This window comes from Bradysia coprophila (assembly GCF_014529535.1).
Source record: "Bradysia coprophila strain Holo2 chromosome X unlocalized genomic scaffold, BU_Bcop_v1 contig_473, whole genome shotgun sequence".
Taxonomy (NCBI): domain Eukaryota; kingdom Metazoa; phylum Arthropoda; class Insecta; order Diptera; family Sciaridae; genus Bradysia; species Bradysia coprophila.
The window spans coordinates 376,332-402,039 of NW_023503340.1; the positions used below are offsets into that span (position 1 = coordinate 376,332).

The following is a 25,708-nucleotide window of genomic DNA, read 5'->3' on the forward strand; positions in this document are numbered from 1 at the left end:
TTGAATGGTTCCAATTCCAATTGCCTCAACCAGTTGACCATTTGCGACTTTGACTCTCTCTCTATAAGTCAAATCGATTTCGATGAACAAATTGAGTTCCGACACTGAATGACTAGTAGCTCCTGAGTCCAATATCCATCCTCTAATGGCTACAGCAATGATGAATAAGAACTCCTCTCTACTGTCATCTTCGTCACTTTCGGCTTTGATCATGTTCGCCCCTTGAGCACCTGGTTTCTTTGCTTCACCGTCTGGCTTATTTCTCGCTTTTTGCTTATTCTTCTTCAACCACTCAGTGTACTTCGTACAATTCTTTCGCAAATGACCCGGTTCTTTGCAAAAATGACAAGATGATGAACCTTTCTTGAATGTTGAAGATATTCGCAATATTGATTCTCCGTTGTTTTCCGTTTTTCGTTCAATTCGACGCTTATGCTCTGTGATTACCTTGGAACAGACAAGACTCGATGTCAACTCTTCATCTCGTGCTTCAAGCGCTGTTATGAGATTGTCGTAACTTTCTGGCAGCGACCCAAGAAGAATTGCGCTGAATATTAAGTCTTGGGTGATGTCTTCTCCCAGCGCCACCATTTTCTGGAACAATTCATTCAATTTGATGACGTGTGCCTCGGCATCACCACCTTCTTCGAGTCTTTGATTCATGATTTGCCGCAAAATAGATACTCTGTTGTTCGCGCTGTCTTTTTCGTGAATGTCCTTAAGCTTTTTCCACGCATCTCTCGCCGATTCACACTGACGAATATATTGAATTTGATCATCCTCGACATTTAACGCAATTGTGGAATGTGCACTTTCGTCGTTCTTTCGCCATTCAGGGTGATTGGATTCGGTACGTCTACGGTTTCATCGACTACATTCCACACACTCTTTTCGATTAGTATCATTTTCATCTTATATCGCCAGTTGAAGTAATTGTCGCCGTTCAACTTCTTAATCACGTACTTCGATGCGGAAATCATGATTTTCTTCGATTCTTCTCGAAAAATTTTGAAAAAACGGAAATTTCCTTTACAAATTCTCTTTAATCCACGAATTATTCCTTTGTGTGATGGCCCATAACCTGTTAGAGTTATCGCTTTAGTGAAATTCAGGATATTAATGGAAAGTCCAGGTTTTATAAAGAACAATTATATTTAACGTGAATTCGCAATGATAAATTGATGGAGAATGAATCGGTTTAGAGAAGTTGACTGGTTACTTGATATTATGATATTTAAATGGCCAACTCCAACAAGTAGAAGATTTCGTATCGAATGTATGCAACTATTTTGAACTAGTGGATTCAGTAAGTCAACGAACATACTGAGAAGTGTACCTTGTGACCACAAAGCTGGCGCGTGCTATTGGCACTTGGGTGCGAATACTCTATATGAAGGCTATTGGTACTTGGGTGCCAATAGTCTATAAGAAGGCTATTGGCACTTGGGTGCGAATAGTCTATATGAATGCTATTGGCACTCGGGTGGAAGGCTGTTGGTACTGGAGTGGAATTAGTTTATACGAATGCTATTGGAAGATGATTTGTGTAATTCATGTCGAAATAAGATTTTGCCCCGCGCAAAATCTTATTTCGACATGAATTACACAAATCATCTTCCAATAGCATTCGTATAAACTAATTCCACTCCAGTGCCAACAGCCTTCGTATAGACTATTGATAATTTTGTTACTAAATTAAAAATCAAATATTTTTTTAAAGTTTACGTTGTTATTCGTAAAAGAATAATTTCCCTAGGGTCGAACGAACACCCAGACGTTCTTATTCGTTACAGGATAAATTTTATTAGGCTACAGCAGAACACTTCTAGACGGAAAATATAACAAGAATAGACCGGCTGAAGCCTGGTGAGGTATTTTTTCATTTTTTTTCAATTTCTGTTTACTACTAGCTTGGTACTCATTTAAGTACCACTTTGGTATTCAACTACCAAATTTTGGAATTATAAATAGGCAAGCAAGCCGATTAATTTCATCAGTCGGTGTGCAGCTCTCAAACAGTAAACATATTTACAACATCCGTATTAGTCAACTACCACTTTGGTAGTCAACTACCACTTTGGTAGTCAACTACCACTTTGGTAGTCAACTACCACTTTGGTAGTCAACTACCACTTTGGTAGTCAACTACCACTTTGGTAGTCAACTACCACTTTGGTAGTCAACTACCACTTTGGTAGTCAACTACCACTTTGGTAGTCAACTACCACTTTGGTAGTCAACTACCACTTTGGTAGTCAACTACCACTTTGGTAGTCAACTACCACTTTGGTAGTCAACTACCACTTTGGTAGTCAACTACCACTTTGGTAGTCAACTACCACTTTGGTAGTCAACTACCACTTTGGTAGTCAACTACCACTTTGGTAGTCAACTACCACTTTGGTAGTCAACTACCACTTTGGTAGTCAACTACCACTTTGGTAGTCAACTACCACTTTGGTAGTCAACTACCACTTTGGTAGTCAACTACCACTTTGGTAGTCAACTACCACTTTGGTAGTCAACTACCACTTTGGTAGTCAACCACCACTTTGGTAGTCAACTACCACTTTGGTAATCAGTCAACTACAACTTTGGTAGTCAACTACCACTTTGGTAGTCAACTACCACTTTGGTAGTCAACTACCACTTTGGTAGTCAACTACCACTTTGGTAGTCAACTACCACTTTGGTAGTCAACTACCACTTTGGTAGTCAACTACCAAATACTCGATTTATAAATAGACCAGCAGGCCGAATAATTTCGTCAGTCGGTGTGCGTCTCTCGAGTAAGAAACATCTTTGCTGCTATATAGTTTGGGGGTCTAACTACCAACAACTACCAAACTTTCAAATTGCAATGTCTGCTATGAGCGATTGGTTACCAGATAACAAATAATAATTGATTTTCCTGGTGTTGGTTTGCTCATAGTAGCATTGCAATTATCCAACGTGGTAGTCAACTACCAAATATTTGCGTTTTAAAAAGGCAAGCAGGCAGAATAATTTCGTCATTCGGTGCGTAGCTCTCAAACGGTAAACATCTTTGCTGCTAAATATTTTGGGGGTCCAACTACCAACAACTACCAAACTTTCAAATTGCTATGTCTGCTATGAGCGATTGGTTACCAGATAACAAATAATAATTGATTTGCCTGGTGTTGGTTTGCTCATAGTAGCATTGCAATTTTAACTTTTATCAATCACATTTTATTTGTGACACAGACGGACGGACGGACGGATGGACGGACGGACAGATGAAGTGCCCACAATAGGTCTTTTTTTCCTATGGAAAAAGACCTAAAAACGCTATATAGACTATTGCCACCCAAGTGCCAATAGTCACTTCGATAAAAGTATCTGAGCAACATCGAATAAACTTTTTAAATTCTTAATCTGCTCATCACCGAAAGAAATCTTTCACGTCATTTTTTTGGTACACATTTTAGACAATTTTACGCTTTCCTAAATACACTTATTATAAGGAATAATATCCGGCACACAGCAATTGTCGAAAATCCCTCATTTTTAGTGCGCGTTAACAGCTAACGTTGTACTCCAATCATAACGCACCCTGCTCGTAAATCAATGTAAACAACAATCAAATTTCGATAATTCGTTGAAATCACGTAATATTTATTTAATGAGTGAAAGAATTTCGCGTGAGACGTACCAATTACATTGGAGCAATCACCGTTTTTCGCTGAGAATAATTTATTTTGCATTCGAACAACTTTTATGGTTACGATTCGCAAATTGCTTCTTAAGGAAAATTAATGATTTTTTTCGTGATGAAAAAATCAAATCAATTTTTTTTTTAAATGTAAAAGATTATCAATCTGAACATCGGTCGGCGATTAATTGAAAAAAAGTAATAAAGAAAAAGAAACTCGGGTAGGTTGTTGCGAAAAATTAACAACTTTTTTCACCATAATAATAAGAACCATAACTAAAGCGAAGCTTGAATGCATTTCAGTGTGCTGCCTGTGCTTATGACATTGATTGATATTGATCAATGCGAACAGTAGTACGGTGACCGTTCATATTTTTATATCGTCTGTTTTAAAAAGGCGGTAAGGCGGCTCCTTTTCGGTCTTTGTTGTATCATAAACGTTACGGTACAACAATTAAATTAATGGATTGCGTTTGCGAACAATTAATGCTTCAACTACTTTTTTGTTACTTTATTCGTAGCATAGAACACAATTTCGATAGAGCTGCGAACAGCCAAATAATTCTACATGTCTGGGGATATATTCAAAAATGACGCGTCCACATTTTTCGGGACATTGTAGTCTTCCTCTCACTGTTCGCGATTTTGTTCCATCTAAAACACGAAGTACCAGTCTTTTGTCTAGACCCTCTGCCGCGAAGAATACGTGACATTTCGACCGTGTGATTATCGTCTCGAACGATAATATCGCCCAGAAGATGGTAAAATCGTCCAAAAAATTGTGTTTGAAAATATCACCCTGGGTGATATCGTGTTCTGTGCGATATTATCGTCTCTTTATCGGAAATAAAGAGAGTAGTTAGTGCAATCACGAACTACTGCAAACTTAATGATCATCTCCACGAAATGCATCGGTCCATTGACCCTATGGCTTGGCTTGTGGCTTGGCACCTGAGACTGTTATGCATATCCTTAGAGATTGTCCACTCAGGTTTCGCACCTTCGGGTATCATGAACTCCACGATGAGGATCTACCATAATTAGATGGCAAGTGTCTTAACGACTTCTTATCGAAGACAGAGTAAACCCCTAATAGAAGTATTAAGGTCAGGGAGTAGGGAACAAAGGATCTTTGATCTGGGTTCCTGCTTGTGCAAGAAAATAGCCTTCCAAAACTCTAATCAAATCTAATCAAATTTTCGTCTTCTGGGCGACATTATCGATCAAGACGATAATAACACGGTAGAAATGTCCCGTCACTGCTGCGAAGAACCACCTCTAATAGCGCCTTATTTTCTTTTTTAATGTCCCCTTAGACAGAACTGATGATTTATCCGGAATTCAGAGAACTTAAAATTGAGTACGCCGAAGTAAAGACAATAAAATTCCAGATTTAAATTAATAATTTTTGGCACAACAAAAACTTACTGAAGGTAAGTGTATAATTGGATGACGACGTCTTCTTCAGCAGAGACAAAAAAACAAGGCATCAGAACAGTCGGAGCGTTTGCTGCGACTTAGCCCCGTACGACCCGTAATCCTATTTCGTCCGTAACCATAATACGTCCGTAGCCGTAATACGCCCGGAACCCTAATACGTCTACAACCCTCTAATGCGTCTACAACCCTCTAATGGGTCTGTTACCAAAATGCAAGTCAAGTTGGGCATGGTCAAATTTACTGAAAGTGTTCATTTTTAAAATTGCGCATAGCGCAATTACGAAAGCCCGTACGAAGTACCTCTCAAATAAAACCAACAATTTACGATATTATTTGAGAAACCCAAAATGTTTTGCCAACTTTCCATTGGGTATTCAATTACCTCTCAAATAAAACAAAAATTAGCAAAATCGGTTGAGATTTACACGATTTATGTGCAAAAAGCACTTAGGGCCGAGTAGCGGCCTTAATCCAAGTGACCAAATTTGAAACTTTTTTCGCCATCATTCTATTCGGCATTCAATTATCTCTCAAATGAAACAAAAACTAGCAAAATCGGATGAGATTTACTCGATTTATGTGCAAAAAACACTTAAGGCCGAGTAGCGGCCTTAGTCCAAGGGCCCAAATTTGAAACTTTTTTCGCCATCATTCTATTCGGCATTCAATTATCTCTCAAATGAAACAAAAACTAGCAAAATCGGATGAGATTTACTCGATTTATGTGCAAAAAACACTTAAGGCCGAGTAGCGGCCTTAGTCCAAGGGCCCTAATTTGAAACTTTTTTTGCCATAATTCTATTCGGCATTCAATTATCTCTCAAATGAAACAAAAACTAGCAAAATCGGATGAGATATACTCGATTTGTGTGCAAAAAAAACCCTTAGGGCCGAGTAGCGGCCTTAGTCCAAGGGACCAAATTTGAAACTTTTTTTGCCATAATTCTATTCGGCATTCAATTATCTCTCAAATGAAGCAAAAACTAGCAAAATCGGATGAGATTTACTCGATTTATGTGCAAAAAACACTTAGGGCCGAGTAACGACCTTTGAGCCCTCCCAACAAGCCCACGTTGCATCTTACCCAAAAACAATGTTCAGCAGCTTTGTTCTACTCGTCAATACCTTTCATTTGATATATCACAAGCAGCTATTGCGTGCGTATTTCAGTAGATATCGTCGAAAGACTGAAAAACACCTATTGGGCCCTAGCTCTGGAAGGGCCGACCCTACCATGCCCATTATCGAACTTGACCTTACTTTTGTCGATACCAATCGGGGAAAAAAAGAATTTTGAAAAAAGGTTGTGATTTACTCCAGCTAGAGGGGTCACAGACGGACGGACGGACATTTTTTTTATTGCGGATTCGTCATCTATGAACATAGCCAAATGCTTTGCCCTTACTGTCTGCTTCCAATTCAACGTGTTACAAAAGGCTTATTAATCTTACTTCGTACGGGGCTAAAAATCCAATTTGGGGTTTCCGGTAGCAATTAAAACAAAACACAATAACAAAATAATCCGCTGTTCACTGTCGTACATTGTGTGTATTGTTACATCTCTGTTATATTTCTTGCGAAGTGAAACAAGACCATCACACCTGACTGAATAAATTTCGTATTTTGATGTAGTAAAGCGTAAAATGTTCTGTTTTTTTCTTATTATTATTATTATTATATTCCTTTCTTAGCTTTTGTGTTGAAACCGTGAAAAATGAACATCACTTGGCTCTTATTATTTAAGTGCAAAATAAAGGAGTGTAAAACTTTATATTTTTACAATGATTTTGACCATCCAAAGGAAGTGAAAATTTTACGGTTCACTGATGTGAGAATTGCTTTGTAAGTGTGTATCGTTTAGAAATCAAAATATTATTGTCCAGTAACTGTGTATCCGAAAGAAAATTTTTTGTTTTTGTTTATTCGATGTATCCCTGTAGAAATGCATATACATATGTACAGAACAATGGAGCGATGATTTCAAAACCGATTTGTCTGAAATTGTTGCGTAGAGCTGCAAGTTTTTTTTTTCTTCGTCTTCTTCTTTTAATCGACACACAACAATGCCAAGAGGATCATTTTTTTCGCTTGATATTTTAACTCGAAAATAGAATTCGTGCATTTACAATTCATGTTAATATTCCATAACAGGATCGAGTACGAGTATGTTATGTACAAGTACGCGTACTAACCAATTCAAGACACGCACTTGAAATTGTTTTGTAAAACACTTTTTTTTCTCATACGTAATTGAACGTTCACTGTATTTTGTTGAACGAAATAATACTCGTTTTTGGTTACGAGTGTCGAGAATTGTTTACATATTTACTTAATACACCATTGATGATATTGTCAACCCTTTTCAATAATTTCCCTACCATTTACACAGTATAAGTCAAATAGAAATTTGATACATTCAACGAAACCATTCAATGTCTAGACCACATTCAAAACAGGTTGAAATAATGTGGTGCGGAAATCGATTTCCTGTGTTACTGTTTAGATTTATATATCGCCCAAAATTTGTCTCCAACAAGGTATCTCTTCTTATCGTGAGTGTGTTTCTTTCTTCCTTTTAAATGCCAAACAAAGCAGAATAAAAATAATGGAAAATTGTTTTTGTTTTGCATTCAAAATTCCCTTTCAGACTAGGAGTATTGTTACTTCCTACATTAGTCGAATATATGTTGAGCAGAAAAGGTAATGCGTAACTTACAGTCAAATCGAATGAAAACTGACCTTTTGTCGTTTTTGTTACGATTTCCGAAATTGCATAATAATAACACTATCCAGTCCAGTCATTGAAGTATCAAATAATGTCTTGAGGTGAGTGAATAGTAGTATAATGTTTCAATCGCGCCGGTTGAATTTCGTTACTTTCGTCCATTGTGATCCATAGAACCTTTTGTCTCGAGATCTGCTGATAAATTTACACAAAATAAGCTGTTTGCGGTTAATCTCACCTCGCACACAGGAAAAATGTTGTGTTCTATACTAGTTTAACAAATAACTATTTGACTTTCGCATCTCGTTCTGGAACCGAAAATTAAAACTTTCGTACTTCGAGTGATAAAAACAAACTTTGTAAGATAGATAGAAATCTATGTTAAAAATAATGAAGTGACAGATTTTTGTATCAAACATGAAAAAATAGATTTTACACAAATGAATTAACAGAGTTAAAGATTTCGTTGCGATATACCAGCCGTTTCTGAAAAGTTAAGTTACTTCCCCAAAATTTCTAAATGAAAGTTCAACCATAAAGCTTACCCAGAGTTACCAACAGATTTACCAACATTATCATTCAGTAAATGTACTCAACATTTTGTCTGTTCTCTTTACAAAAAAAAAAAACAATCTAAATTATCGATAAGTCAAACCGTCTAACGTCTCTTGGACTCTATCCGTTACACTATCTTCCGAGGATTCTCTTTGAGTGCAAAAGAATTTTTTATGTTTATCTGCCCCTCACTATCTTCTATAGTCATGTTCACTCTGGTGAGTCTTTTAGATCGTTTTTCATGTAACTGTTACCACTGCGTGGCCTAATATTTAGAGACATTTCACTAAATGGTAATCAAATTTTACTAAAAGATTCACCAAACTTCGTGAATTTTTTTAGCCAAATTTGGTGAAATAATTCTCAATATTAGGCCCTGTACCACTGGAAAACCCAACCATTCTCCAATTTGCTATTTACTTCTCGCGTTCCATTACTGACAAAGCCTGCAATGTTTATAATTCATGGGATTTCGTTCAGGCATGAGCGCCGCCGAAAATAATCCGCCGATCAAGCCGCCGCCGGCCATTTTTGAGCAAGCCGCGCCGCAGCCGAGCCAGTGCCAAAAACACGGCTCAAGCCGGCTTGAAACGGCTGGAAAATGAAATAAAGATTTCGAAAGGTGAATGGGTGAAATAATTTTGAAAACCGAGATTCCTGTTGATTCTAAGCAGCTCAAGTACTTTTTGAATATTTTTTTTCAAAATTAAGAAAATTTTGAAAATTTTCTTGAATTTTCATGAATTTTCCAGAATGGTATATTACGTCCTCGCTTCTAAGTTTGTTGTTTTGGCAAGTATGACCTTTGCGGAACGAGCCGAAGGCGCACAATCAGTTAATTCACAAATTTGAGAAAACTTTATCGATCTTTGCGAATTTTCTCGATTTTTTTTTCTTTTCAATTTTTACTTGATTTTCGTGAGCTTTCGATTTCTTCTCGAAAACCATTTTCTTAATGAGTTAAATGAGTGTACCGGAGCATGATTTTCCATTTAGTTCAAGTTTTGAGGCAATAAAACTTGACGTGTTAGTGAACCTTAGACTTAGAGACTTGCTTGTAACAAGACCAGTTCCACTTGCACTTTGAACAACCTAATCTACCTACATTTTCGCTTTCCGTACAATTTCATTTTCATGCTTACTAGTTCATTTTCCATGAATTTATCTAAACGTTTTTATTTTTAAAAAAAGTTAAAAGGAACCTCCAGCCGAGCCGTTTTAAGCCGACTTTTTCGCCGCCGCCGATAAATTTTTTTCGGCTAGCCGCCGCCGAGGTTTCTCCGTCGGCGCTCATGCCTGGTTTCGTTAATCATCCTTTAATACAAGAAAAGCATACCGTTTAAGGATAGTTAGGGAGTTAAGGTGCGTTTTGTTGTGAGTCACCGATCAATGCTTATTTGTGTCATTGTTGTTGATCAGTGCATCTATTGTCAATAACAACTAATGGGCTAGCTACAAAGACTTCGTTTATTGTTTTTCATAGCGTTATATCGTCAGGTCACCTCATCTTTTCTTATCTATAATAATTCGTCTCAACAAACAACTTTTTGAAAACGAATAGAATTTTAAAAGTATCCAAGGCTCACTTCTCACATTATACGGATACATACACGATCCCAGATGGTACAACAATTATTGTGCGTTCATGAAACGAATAGCATAATGTGCACATTATAAGTATTTAAGGTCAACGTTTATCATCGTTTCAAACACGTTAAGTGTGTTAATATTGACTGTATTAATCACAACAATTTTTTGTTGTTGTTGTCGTTCTTCCTTCCATGATATTCGTTTATCGACCAAAAATTTATTATCAAAACAGAATGTCTCCTACGTTTTGTTTTCTCTTCAGTTTCATTTATCATAACACGCACAATGGACCCGCCGAAGAGATTCCAAAATATCATACACACACATATATATACTACGAAAACATCATCTACATCTAAACAGCAAGGCGATGCTCCATTTCATCATAAATATTAAATTGAAATAAAAAGCGACGAATAAAAGTGGAAAAAAATAACAAACACTCTAGAACTGAACAGTGAATTCTCAATAATAGAGAGTTTGTGTATAAGTCAACTACCCTGACCGGTCATTCACCCAAACGGTGAACATGTTCACAACGAATCAAAATATAAACACAACGAAATATGCAATAATAATAAACAGAAACAGAGACAAAAATAATATTCTAATAAGAGTATGTATAATGTGTGTATGGAGATGATGAACAAGATTATTGTTCGGCCGAGATCGAGGAGAGCTCTCTGTCTGAATCTTCAAAAACGTTTACCTTAATACCGACCGACATTGTAAGTTTTTTCAAAAATCATTTTTTGATATTTTGATTTTATTTGTCCGTGCATGCATATATATCCACGTAAACATGGTAGACACGGTGTGGTTGAACAAAGTCTAATTAAAAGTGTAATGCAAAGTAGTTTTCTTTCCTAATTATTATTGGTAATGATCCCCTACCTCCGTCGCCGGGTCCAGTTTGTCAAAGTCATGGGCCACTCATCTAAGTCGTTTGAAGTCACGTCAGGCCTTCCTCAGGGTAGCCATCTTGGGCCTCTTCTGTTCATTTTGTATTTTAATGATGTTACGAATGTTCTCGTAAGAGCTGACTGTGGACTGTTTGCCGACGATCTTAAGCTTTATCACGTCGTCAATGGTCTATCCGACGCTGTTGACCTTCAGAGTGACATTGATGCTTTTGCGAATTGGTGCCTTAGCAATCTTGTGACTATTAATGTTTCCAAGTGTAAGGTTATGTCATTTTATCGGATTAAGAACCCAGTGGCTTTTGACTACTCAGTTGGTGATGTTGTTCTGACGAGGGTGTCCGAGATGACCGATCTTGGTGTGTTGCTGGATTCCCAGCTGACCTTTAAGCCTCACATTAGCGTGAAAGTTGCGAAGGCATATTCTATGCTGGGTTTCTTAAAGAGAATATGTTCTGATTTCAAGGATGTGAAATGTTTGACGAGTCTATATAATGCGCATGTCAGGTCTCATCTTGAATACGCTTCCGTGGTCTGGTCTCCTTCTGGTGTTGAGCTCAGCGACACCATTGAGTCTGTACAGAAGAGGTTTGTTTTGTATGCTCTAAGGCATTCGGTAAGGAGAAATCGGAACTATGAGCTTCCCCCGTATGACGAGCGTCGGAGGGTTTTGTGTCTTGAGCGGCTGGCCACTAGGAGGAGGAACGCGCGTGTGTTTTTCTTGTATGATGTGCTGAAGGCCAGAGTGAACTCGCCGAAGTTGACTACGATATTTGAATCGTATCGTCATATGCCTGACCACCCATACGGTTTGCGTCACTTTAATGTTTTTCGTCCTCCACGCCATAGAACGCTTTATGGCTATCATGAGCCGATTGCTGAGGCACGTACAAAATTTGAAAGATTTATAGACGTTTTTAGAACCAGTGATTCTCGTGAGATTTTTCGTTCCAGGGTGAAGTCTTCCTCACGATGAAGGATCGTTACTGGCTATTCTCGTCGTTGCAGCAACTCATGACACACAATTCATTCGTACTACAAGCATAAGGTGGATTGCAATTTTGACGGGTCGACTGGGTTGCTTCCACTTCCGGTTTGCTTCTTCGTGCTACATCACAGTTAATCGATGTTGGCACCGTAATGATTTTATCAGTCTGATTACTTGGTTTTGTAAATTCTGTAATCTTTTGATAAATAAAATATTTCAAATCAAAGAACGAAAAAAAGTCGGCGGGCCGTTTTTGTGATCTGGACCCCAGTGAAAGTTTTGGCATTTCAACAGATCTGGATCAAACATTCTTTTCTGTTTTTGTTTGTGTGTCGGGTAGCTGCTGCCACTACCTTTCCAACGATACCACGCACCCATGCTACTGACACCATAGACATATTTTTCATCAACTTTACTTTAAACATCACTAGGCCACAACAAACAATTTTCGACTCTTCCAGAAAGGTGGTATCGCATGTTTTATTGAGACTGGGTCCCTGATTCTGAAATTCTATACCATTGGTCTGAAAGACGGCTACTGCGACCAGAAGACGGACTAAAATTTCGATTTAGTTGAGTATGCCGTGTCCAGATATGAATGTAGGGCGGCAGAACGAGGATGTACCTACCTGGACGTGCTCCACATTGGCCTCTCCATAAAATTCAATTTAGCTCAAGAGCGGCCCGCCGACTTTTTTCTTTCTTTATGCCTAAAGTGATCAGTAGATCATTACAGTCAAAGGCAGTCAATTTTCAGCATAAATTAGCTTCAGCTGTTTTTCAGCTGATCCATACAAACAATCACAACCGTTTACATATCTTTATACGGCTTTACCACTATCATGCGCGTGCGTGTAGCAGCTTCAACCGTATGAACAAGGAAAACCAGTTTTGATTGTATGTGTGGATCAGCTGAAAAACAGCTGAAGCAAATTTATGCTGAAAATTCACTGCCTTTGACTGTACCAATAATAATTAGGAAAGAAAAATACTTTGCATTACACTTTTAATTAGACTTTGTTCAACCACACCGTGAGATATACATTCATTATGCTAACATATAATGCAACGTACGTACATATAAGTGGTCAATGGTTAATCTTTTCTGTCTTTTCTGCTCAATAACATAAAGGCACGAACTTTTATGTACTAACTATGTATGTATACATATATACAGCAAGAAGAAATGTACAATAAAAAGATGTAGATGTTGACATAAATACCCGAAATGTAGATAATATATTGCAGTATACATTGATTGATTTAGTTCATTGATTTGAGAGCCGAAATGATTTTGTTGTTCTTTTCTGTCATTTTTAACACAATCGGTTGATTGGTATAGATCGATTTGTAGATCATGCTAGTCTTAACTTACTATACTTCACTGCTTGAAACGGCAGAGTAAAATGAACCAGGCAGTAACGGTTCATTTTTGCATCTGTCAAAGTGGCGCTTTAAATATCTACTGTACTCTTCTAAAGAATCGTTTTCTATTTGTACAATCTACTTGGGGCAATGTTCGTATAAAAACTAGCCGCTCTTTCCATTTAGACCGACAGTGCGTTTTTTAACAGAACAGACCACTCTTACTAGAGCTCCGTTTACAGTGTAACTGAGAGGTCACGAAACTATGTAGAAGTCTAACGAACTCATAAAATACTCTAAATCTAAACGCAAAATTTTCAATCCGAATCGTTTAAATATTATGTTCGTTGGCAGATTTGATTAAATTTGATGAATTTTTAAATTGAATTTTTATGGCATGCCGACGATCGTTGCGATTTGGAAAAATTTGCGCGAGTTGGTTCTCATATAACGCTTTTCTATGAAGATTTTTTTTTGTTATTCTATTTCGCGTGAGCATATTCGTAATCACAGACTACTTGAACACGCCTTTCAATGCATTGACAAATTGGTCATATATTTTCACCCTAATTATTTCACGCACATACGCGTGTGCACGTACTTTTAGTGGTAATGTGAGTCTGTCATGCGTTTTAAATCTGAGGACAGCACATAAAATTATCTTGTCAAAACTCGTTACAAAGATCTCCTCATCGAAATCAAATAAATATACGAGAAAAATAAAATGCAATTTCACCCCTTGGTTGCACGTCACCGGCTAATCATGGGCGCGCGTTAGCATAGCGCCCGTGACGCAAGTCCTATTACTAGAAAAAATTTCAAAAAAAAAATTTTGTCGTAGACTGCAGAACCATATATACAGCAAATATTGAAGTTCTACAATTCAAATACAAATGACTCCAAATTACCATTAAAAAAAACTAGGCGTCCGTACGAGTTCAACGAGCTATCACACGTTCTTGCAGCTTAAAATTTGGCCACGCAAAAAATCTTCCAAGAAGCCCCATTTCCATACATTTTGGTCAATTTCAGTACTTTAAACGAAATGAAAAAATCCTACGTTACTTTGTTAGTCCGTCCGTCCGTCCGTCCGTCCGTGTTTCCTATCTTCTAAAGTCTTCTTTAGATTTTGTTGAAATTTTGGGAGTAGATTCTAGTCGTCATTCTAAGACATTCCAGAAAAAAAAATTAGGGGGAACCGGCCTCGTTTCGGAGCTAGGGCTCCTCGAAGTTCCCATATAGGCCCCATATAAGAACACCTTTAAGTGTGTGTGTGTGGATGGGTATGGTAGAACAAATTTGTTCGCTTTTGGTAAGCTCTGCTCGCCTCAATTTTTTCCTAAACTTAAATTTTTTAAATTTTTTAAATTTCTTAAACTTTTTAAATTTCTTAATTTTTTTAATTTTTTAAATTTTTTAAATTTTTAAATTTTTTTTAAATTTTTAAATTTTTTTTTAATTTTTTAAATTTTTTTTAATTTTTCTAAATTTTTACATTTTTCAAATTTTTCAAATTTTTCATTTTTTTTTAAATTTTTCAAAATTTTTTACATTTTTTAAATTTTTTAATCTACTAATTCTTCCAAAAGAACTGATATCAGTCAAAAACACTCAAAAGAGTACAAGTGACGCAAGTCCCTGTGCATACTTCCAAAACAACTGATATCGCTGGATGTGACGCATTCTGCGCTTGTACGCAAAAACTGTAACAGCAAAAATTTGACCAAAGAAATTCTAGAAACAAAATTTTACCAAAAAAAATTTTGCGTCACAAGTGGCAGATGTTGAGGAAAGTACTTTTAAGAATTTTTTTAAAATAGACAAGAATACGTCCTTATACGTCCGAATCATCTGCCACTTTATGACGCAAAATTTTTCTGGTAAAATTTTGTTTCTAGAATTTCTTTGGTCAAATTTTTCCTGTTACAGTTTTTGCGTACAAGCGCAGAATGCGTCACCTCCAGCGATATCAGTTGTTTTCGAAGTATGCACAGGGACTTGCGTCACTTTTACTCTTTTGAGTGTTTTTGACTGATTGAAACACTTAAAGAATAATAACTTATTCAGTAAGGATTACTGGAAAACAGTGACTGCAATATAGTGGACAGATCAATGTGCAGTATTGATATCTGGCAAACGATGATTCAATTGTGCCTGGTTACCTATTCACAAAAAATGCTTGGCCGTTTGTACTTCGTACGGGTCTAAATATTGTGATGGATATCATAATTCCGTGTTTGTAATTAAATTGTCCCAAACGACTGATAAATATACGCTCAATCTCAATGAAAGTTCATTGTCTTATAACGAAAATTCAAAATGCAAATTTAATATCCCAAATATATATGTCTCATATCAGTCAGCTTATCAGTCAGTGGTTGATAAGGGTATGTATACCGAAAGCCACACTAAATAACTTCATGCATTTTTCAACAATTTATTGTTTTTATTTATTATTAATAATAAATTTAGTAAAGAGGCAAATGACTTCGTCATTTACTTGTTAATTAGTTGTCCCATTCGATTTTCTAGTCAACAATTGGGATTATTTTTTAATGAATGAATTTTGTAAAAGTGCGGATGCGTTAGCTGTCTGTGCAGTACACATCTAGAGTAAGATGATATTTGCAGGTCTTGCAGGCACATTCGATTATTAGTTCAACATAATCATTTGTAAACGTGAAATACTTTTCGCCGCTTTGAATACTACCAAAAATTTCATTTTTCGTTGGAACCGATGCTGGAATAAATTTATGTGAGTAACCTTTCTGTAAAATTTCCACAGAATCTTGATAATTTAACTTTTAGTTTCACACAATTTCAGTTAATTTGTGTCGTTGAGACGATTATATTAATGGAAGGAATAATGATTCACAAATATTTATACAGTCATATAACTATGCATTTGGGAACCTATAGAATGGCCTATTATTTATTTTTTTTCGATTTAATATAACTACAACTTTGGGGACTTTGTTATTTTAAATATGTGAATGTAATTTAATGGCTGATTGATTATACTTCATATAATATAAATTGACGCAATCTACTTATGAGTTACCGCAGGGCACCGTAACACAAATAAGTTATCATAAAAATGCCGCAAAACTCCGCAAACCTATTATAAGTTACCGCAAACTACCGCAACTTACTTACAAATCATTGCAAAATACAGAAAACCTATTAAAAAGGACCGCAAAGCACCGCAACGTTTTTATAAATCATCGCAAAACGCCGCAAACCTATTAAAAGGTACCGCAAAGCCCCGCAACTTACTTACAAATCATCGCAAAATACAGCAAACCTATCGAAAGTGACCGCAAAGCACCACAACTTATTTATAAATCATCGCAAAACTCCGCAAACCTATTAAAAGGTACCGCACATCACCGCAACTTACTAACAAATCATCGCAAAATACAGAAAACCTATCAAAAGGGACCGCAAAGCACCGCAACTTATTTATAAATCACTGCAAAACACCGCAAACTACCACAATGCACCGCAACTTACATGTAAATCATCCGAAAACACCGCAAACCTATTAAAAGGTACCGCAAAGCTCCGCAACTTACTTACAAATCATCGCAAAATACAGCAAATCTATCGAAAGTGACCGCAAAGCACCACAACTTATTTATAAATCACTGCAAAACACCGCAAACATATTAAAAGCTACGCCCTACGCAATTTACATAAAAATCATTGAAAATCTATTTAAAGGTACCGCAAACCATCGCAAAACACCGTAGACCATCGTAGACCATCGCAAAACACCGCAAACCATCGCAAAACATTTTGCAATGGTTTTCGGTTCCTTTAAATAGATTTTCGATGATTTTTATGTAAGTTGCGTAACTCTTAATAGGTTTGCGGTGTTTTGCAGTGATTTATAAATAAGTTACGGTGCTTTGCAGTCCCTTTTAATAGGTTTTCTGTATTTTGCGATGATTTGTAAGTAATTTGCGTGGATTTGCGGTACCTTTTAATAGGTTTGCGGTGTTTTGCGTTGATTTATAAAAAAGTTGCGGTGTTTGCTGTCCCTTTTAATAGTTTTTCTGGATTTTGCGATGATTTGTAAGTAAGTTGCGGTAGTTTGCGGTACCTTTAAATAGGTTTGCGGTGTTTTCGGATGATTTACATGTAAGTTGCGGTGCTTTGTGGTGATTTTTGTGGTGCCGGAAACCTATTAATAGTCACCACAATGCACCGCAACTTACATGTAATCATCCGAAAACACCGCAAACCTATTAAAAAGTACCGCAAAGCACCGCAACTTACTTACAAATCATCGCAAAATACAGCAAATCTATCGAAAGTGACCGCAAAGCACCACAACTTATTTATAAATCATCGCAAAACACCGCAAACAAAGTTACCGCAAACTACATGTAAATCATCGGAAAATACCGCAAATCTATTAAAGCTACCGCAAAGCACCGCAGCTTACTTATTAAACAACGCAAAACATCGCAAACATATTAAAAGGGACCACAAACCACTTCAAACAGCTTGAAAGATACCACAAAGCACCGAACTTACATATAAAATATCGACAATCACCAAAAACCTATTTAAAGTTACCGCAAACTACCGCAACTTACAAGTAAATAATTGGAAATACCGTAAACCTATTAAAGGGTACCGCACTCGGCTTTCTTTAGAATTGTGTGGGACAATTAGAAGATTTGCAACGAATCAAATTGAAAATGTAAGTGAAAATTCTGGTGTCTATTAAAGATACTTGTCGCGACATATGTATGACATGATTGGTATCGTTGGACACGGTAAGATGCGGGTTAACTTGTAAACTTGTGTTTTTCCCTCTTTTAATGGTACCCCCAAAGCACCTAGCAGGGTAATAGAAAAAAATAAAGTAATACTTTAATCGAAGTATGCGAAAATTTCTTTGGCTTACTCTGCGTTATACGTTTCACTCAAGTGGAGGGATTCGGATCCGTTTTACTCGAGTTATCGTGATAACGGGACAGACAGATGGATATCTTTTTTAGCATATTCGGCATCTCTTCTTCTTCTTCTTTTTCAGCCTGTTTCTATCCACTGCTGGATGTAGGCCTCTCCAACTTCTTTCCATTTCGTACGATCCATTGCCATTTGCTGCCAGTTTGTACCTGCAATATTCTGAATTCCGTTTGTCCATCTCTCTGGTGGTCTACCTATAGCTCGTCTTTTATATGGTCGCCAGTTCATGATCTTTTTGGTCCAACGTTCGTCTGTCCTTCTTGCAATATGTCCCGCCCAGCTCCATTTCAGAGATGCTATTCTTTCCATGACATCAACGACCTTGGTTTGTTGTCGAATCCATTGATTCGTCATTCTGTCTCTGAGTGTTATTCCAAGCATACTCCGGCATCTCTAGGAAACTATAATAGGTTTCCTACTCAGAAGCTCCAACTCGACGTGTTACAAACATAAGGGTAAACACATCAGCACGTCGCACGAGTCTAATTAATCTAACATCAGGAGTGCTTTAGTGCGTGTCGAAGTCATGTAAATGGCGAGTTAATACAAGTTAATATGAGACGTATGTATTCACATTGCCTAATGACGTAAAGTACACTACGTAAGCAGTTCCAAATTTTATTTTAATGATTTTTTGAGATTTTTACCATCGCATCGAAATTGCAAACTTCGATTTTTACTCAGTTCTTTGTGTTGTCCGTGATTAATTAAAACCGTCAAGCATTTACTTCCAATTAGTTTTGTACTAAAATTTGGAGATTTGGACAACTAAGATAAGTATCATATTAACAAAACATTTTTGCACAAACGCGGGTATGCATAGTTACACACCACCACACCAGCTGTTTCAACTCATTTTTAATACTGAACAGACAAGCTACAATAACCTAAATAACGCCAAAGTGTTTCCCTATCACTATAGATGGCAAATCAGCAAAAAAAATGTCCGTCTGTCCGTGTACACGATAAGTTGAGTAAATCTGATCCAATTTCGTTTTTTTTCCCTGAAAGGTAATCGAAATTGTAGATCTAATTTCGAATATGAGCAAAATCGGTCCTGATTGACCAAAGTTGTGTTCGATGGCTTGTCAAGGTTTTTCGCACATATCTTCGCCAATATGCAACGGATCACAGCTACAGACCGTACCTTTCAGGGAAAAAATTTGTCAAAATCGGATCACGGGTCACGGTTTGGTCTCGTTGAGAGAGTAAATGACGACGGTAATTTTTTTTTTCAAAAATTTGTTTGTTTTTTTTTTGGTACTTTGTGTGGGCTTTCCTAATTGCGCTCTGCGCAATGACCAATGACTCTTTGGGTATGTAGGACGCTAGGTATACGGAACACGCTTGGCATGAGGGAACGCTAGGCAATCGGGGTACGGGGCAATTTAATAAGGGTAACGGTGCTAATTGCTTGCTGGCTAGGTAATTTCTTGTAACAATGCGATACATTTATCAACTAATTAGGGGCCATTCACAAATTACGCACGCATCAAATTCGAAATTTCAGACCCCCCCTCCCCCCTTGCACGCGAAAATATATGGAGAAAATTTCAAAAATGTATTGAGCGTACGCTTTTGTCAAACCCTCCCTCCCCCCTTAAGAGCGTGCGTAATTTGTGAATGGCCCCTTACCGTAAGCTTCAAAGAAGTTATCTTTTTGTGGGTCAAGTAAAAGTACAATGAAAATCCCTCTCAATTCAACGTCAATTTTTAATAAAACTGGCAAGCGATTCAATTAATTACGGTAGTTACAATATTTCTGGTCTTTTAAGCGATTATATTTGTGTTAAAATGCTTAGCATAAAATCTTTTTTTTTGAACAATAGTCGATTATTAAAATGAAAAATTAAATTTAAGTAAAATAATGAAAAAAATAGGTAGCACAAACAGCTCACAGGGTATTTTTCAATTGGTCGGCTTGCAAGCTCGTCGAGACTTTCCTAAAAAATTAAATATATGAATAAAGAAAGGAAAGAGCAAACGCTGTCAAAGCTAATTGTATCGGTTAGAAATTGGTTGCCTGTTTCACTCGCTGTTTGTGAATCTGTTATGACTTGCTCTGGCAAAAGATATTAAAGATGAATCCGTGAATGATATAAACTTTATCAGAAAGATTGATGTGATCTTATCAGATTCAGAAAATCAAGCAGAGAGGCGGTAGGTAGGACTACCCTTTCAAATAATAAAAGAGTAAAAATAAACGAAACATGTAAACATGAGTACGGTCAGAGGCGGAACATTCAAAGTTGTAACCGAAGAGCATTATTTTAGCGGGATGGCCAACAATAAAAAACCTTAAAAATACCAGATCCTGTATAACAGTTGAGTTAATTCAAATTTCATAAGACAAAGGGTTTCAACCTTCCGCAGACAAGTTGGTATCAACAAAAGCGAAGAAAATAAGCGATGTTCTCTGGCTAATCAACAAAATGAACGTTAATACTAACGAAGTAAGCAGATGAAACAGGCAACACTATGTTCGTCGGGGTTGCAAAAAATGTTTTCTTCCCGGTATCCAAAGAGGGGAAAGTGACTTCCCGTTATATACAATTCCCACTATTTCGTTCAGCAATCATTCGATTTCCCCGGTATTCAAAACATTTTTCCAAAAATTTCCCGCTATCCTGGACACCGCGGATACACATTTTTTGCAATCCCGATGTTCGTTCTGGTGGTGTACATACAGTCTGTAAATGATTAAATTTTTGAGTTACTCACTCGTTCCCTTTAGATCTGATGATACCGACTTCCGTTTACGACCCTTATTGACGTGCTCTTGTCCGCTTTGAACTGCATCTTCATTTGTGACCGTCAAATTACCCTGGGCAGCTTCCAACACCTGCGACATTTGGACAATTTGTCGCTCAATTGGGTTTTGTCTATAATGATCGCGATGTACTTTTTCCGCATGCCCCATGAATTCCGCTACGTCTGCTACAGACGTATCGTTTAATTGCAATGTAACACATATTGTTGCCAAGTGTTTTCTTAAATTTGTGGCGGTCAAAAGTGATGGATTTTCGGCTCCGCAAGCTTTGGCAAATTTTCTCAAAATTCGACCCGCGTCCACAACTTGGTAAATATCTTTTTTGGAAGGCAATCCGAACAAAAAATTGTTAAGTGGGGAGACTCCAGCCGCTTTCCGATGTGAAATGAGTAGTTCGAGGCACTCAGCGATGTTTGCTTTCAGTAACACTGGAACCGTTCGGTTCTTTTTTCCACGAACCTTCATTCGGCTGTACTGGGTTGCAATTTGTTTTGAATGTTCTGGGAGGGTCGACAAAAGCTCTGCACTTGTGTCGTCGTTTATCATCTCCTTACGCGCAAAGTCTTCGTCCAAAATATTTTCCGTATCTCCAACACGTCTTCTGTTGAAGATAATTATAGATGCCATAACGAGTTCGTTCAAACGTTTCCAACTATCGAAATTGTACGATTGTGACAACTCGTTGTAATATGCAGTTCGTTCTGCTTCGAGGTATTGCGCAAGTCGTTTCACATCGTCCGACGACGGTAGAATCACTGTCCTTTGCCGTGCCATCCGGCTCTGGGTTTCATTGACCATCTTGTTGATCGAAATGTGCATGTCAGAGTTCATTACCGTCAAAAAATCTCGGGTAGTGCGCTGATTCTCCTGATCGTCTTGTTTAATGTATTCCACAATAAGCATTTCACAGATCTGTCTAATAGCGGTAACGGCACTGGATGCAGTGGCTGGTGCAACGAATTCGTTGCGCACTTCGTCAACACGGGCAACGGTTCTGATTGCCTCCACCACTCGATCGTAATATTTTGGCACGAGAAAGCGTGCTAATTCGGTGACTTCTGGCTCGATAATTTTCAACGCACTCAAAACCCGTCCGATCAGTCTCATTCGATTTTTGATCATTTTCCTATGTCTTGGTTTACTGTATTTCAATGTCAATTTGTTGCCATACACTATGGCGAGCCAATCAAATCTAACACCACGAACAATATCGTCGTTGTGACAATTATCGAATACGGCCTGTAAAGCCGGACATGCGTTTTCGCGGTATCGCCGCTCCACTGAAGACGTCAACGCTGGTAGTACACGCTCTCCCTTTGTTCTTTCATCTTCGATAGGTTTCTGTGGGCACTTGTTCTTAATGTGGAAATGAATTCCGGACTTAGCGTACGAACCGAAGCAATAAGGACAGGTTTTTTGATCGACAGCTTTTCGATTGTGTTTTGGGTTCGATCTCCGACTAGGAATGAGTTCCTTTTTGTTCAATGCAGCGTTTTTATTGAAATTATCCTGACCAATTTTGCGCAAAGAATCTTGTATGGCTCGACGCTCTTTTGAACCTGTAAACGTAGAAAGGTAAAACCCAATTTGAGAATTCAGACTTGTCTACTAGCATAACTTTGGATACGAGATTCACCAACGCAATGCAAGCAAAAGTGGTACTTTACGAAACTCTAGTAATATCACAAATACAAATACAAATATCACTGTAAAAAACAGTTTTAGATAAAATAGAACTCTATTAAAACAGTTGTCGACTATGATCACTTTTACGTGGAGTACGTTGAATGTAGACCGAAACTGGTTTTTTTGGGAATAAGTGTGATGAACACAGCGACGTCCGAAAGTGGACAAATGAGCAAAACAGTGTAAATTTTACAAGTCACAAAACGTATTAGGCAACATACCGTTGAACTTAAAGTAGATACGCACTTCAAACATTAGTGGTACTCTTAATAGACAACTGACATCTGTCGAAAATGATCACTTTTGCGACTATACTACGTTACTGTGATTAACCAATCGTCGTCTCACATAAGAACTGAATGATCGGAAAATTTTATGGAAAAATGTTTCGGAAAGACATCAAAGTTGAGAAATATCACGTTTGATGAAACGTTCGAGATGTAAATAGCACCTATAAATGATGTTTCACGCAATAATCGAGGAAATTTCATTTGAATGACTAACTCAAAGATCCGCGGATTTAAAGAAATCAAAATTATCGAGATTTGTATGTGAAACAACTAAGGTGAAGCAACCAACACATGGTTCATATTATTCTGTTAGAATGCAACTGTTGTGATTTGAGCCGAAGAATAGTTCAAAACTATCGATGGACAAAAACTATAAAATTTATTAGGGTAAAAATAATATCCAAAGCACAATATGAGGGGAGTTATGCACTAACCATGTTTAAATGACATTTTATAAATGAAAAAAAAAATGGCTAGTGCATAACACATCCCATATATCAAAGGTGTACTTTGCTAATGTCTGGCGTGTTAATCTAACCTAGGGGCCATACATAAAGTACGAAAGTTTGTGCTCACCGATGGGGTAGGGAAGAGTTCCGAAAAAGCGTACAAGTGGAGAGGGGTTACGCACCTCGTTTTTATGTGATTTAAATTTTATGTCAACTTAAAATCAAATTGATGGTTTAAACCGTTAAAATGCGCAATGAAAGTAAAAATTAGCATTTTGGAATGAAACCTAACAATTTACCTAACAACGGTAAAATATCTAATCGTATAAATTGAAAATGTCGAGAGCTTTTTTCGTATGAAACAAATCGTATACGGGTTATAAAGGTCTGAGGCAAATCCTGATGGGGAGCATTAAAAGCATTACTAAATTCTTCCACAGGTAAATCAAAAGCGCCGATTCTTGAATATTCGATTTTAAAATTTGTGTCCCTCAGATGGTCGAAGTAGTAAGTTTTAGTTTTGAAAACGGGTCCATCAATATTTAGTAAAGACTTTAATAGAAAGTCAATAGAAAAATTATTTAAAAATTCGAAGAGAACAAATGTTCGTTTTGTTTAGTTACCTTTCGGAAGTTTCATGAACTTTTGAACATCGGGCTGCTGATAATGCTTCACTTCCATGTGTCTTGCCAATTTTATGAACAACTTTTGACAAAATGGACAACACAATTTCTTCGCTGACTGGTCGGATGTTTTCATATACATGTCACGGATGTCGCATCCTAATTGGTCTTTAGGTTTCATAGCCACTGTAGCGCCCAGTGAATGCACACTACTATCTGGGACCTAAAAATTTTCAAATAACCACATTCAGAAAGAACCGAGAACTTTCCTGCATGACTAATTCGTATCACAATCAAAAATATCAAATTAGTCGCCATGTCATAACAGCAGTCAAAGACTTCACAGTGCCATTTTCGTGTCAATTTTATTTATATTTGAATATCGGTGTTCGTTGGGAAAACATACTTTTACATTCCCATAACACTGAACAGAACTCTTGGAAAATTTATTAGTACATTACGTCCGAGGTTCCAAATTTTTATTTGACGAGTGGGGACGTTATGACCCGACCCGAAGAGGAGGGATGTATTCCCACTCGTCAAAACAAAAATTATGAACCTCGTACTTAAATGCGAAAAATGTACTCAAAAAAAGACCAGAAGCACGTAAAATAACAAAACCCGGAAATTAATGGTTAAACAACAGATTGCAACAGAATACTCTTTTCATTTAATTCGTAAGTAATTACGTTTCGATACGTAATGTTACAAATGTGACTTTAAACTTGAATACCCCATGTAGTTGAACGGGTCTATACATTGACATATAAATCATGTCACTTTCATTTGACCTATTTGACATCTAGGTCTGTGCAGTCTTAAAGTCTGCCGATTTTTTTTTACTCCATTTCTTAGTTGAAATGACGAAATCAAACTTTGTCCAGACCGGTAAGAGTTACTTCAGTTGACACAATATCAATAACAATAAAATACAAAAATGATTGCATTTATAAGACACACGTATTGTAATTCGGTTGTGTTTGTAGACTATGCAGAAATGAGCTTATGTGATTCAAAAATTGTTCGATATCTAGCGAACGAAAATTCAAGTTTTGTTCTATTGGACAATTGGTTCATATTAGAATAAACATTGAAGATTGTATTGCAAAAAAAACAAATTGGATTGCAAGACAATCTCAACATTTTTACGATTTCTTCACTTCATTTTTCCTACGAAAAATTGTCATCTTGATAATTAATGATTGACCGACACCGATTCGGTTCAATGACACACTGTCTTTTGTTGTTGTAAAATGATTTCATTTCGAATCCAAACAGGATTTAAAACACCAAGGACAACCTAATGTCCGCCATCAGTGATCATTACTAAATTTTGAAATTGTCTCGGGCCCGTAAAAATGCTTAACGCTAACAATGGAATTACCTCTGATCGACTAGATGACGCAGTGACTTTCGATTTCGATACTGATTTACCGGTTGATAAATAATTTTCGCTTGATACTGTATTTTGCTGAAAGTTATGATTGATTATGCAAGACGATACCCTCCATATTTTTTCAACAATTTTTTGCCTACCATTAACAGATTGCAGCTGTGAGGTACGTATTGTTCATTTTGTTGTTGCTTATAATCGATGGACGGAACTTGTGCAACGGTGGACCAATAGCTGCCATTGCCGTTATCGATCCAT

The 25,708-nt window shown here is 37.1% G+C and overlaps 1 protein-coding gene across 1 annotated transcript; it reads right to left on the reverse strand.

The window, feature by feature from the left end:
• Nucleotides 1–788: 788 nt before the first annotated feature.
• LOC119070113 lies at nucleotides 789–24,238 on the reverse strand. The gene is made up of 4 exons (XM_037174427.1): nucleotides 24,058–24,238; nucleotides 21,469–22,568; nucleotides 20,961–21,081; nucleotides 789–994 (listed from the first exon to the last, which is right to left on the reverse strand). Exons 1-4 carry the CDS (start codon nucleotides 24,236–24,238, stop codon nucleotides 789–791), a joined length of 1,608 nt encoding a protein of 535 aa, XP_037030322.1.
• Nucleotides 24,239–25,708: the final 1,470 nt, after the last annotated feature.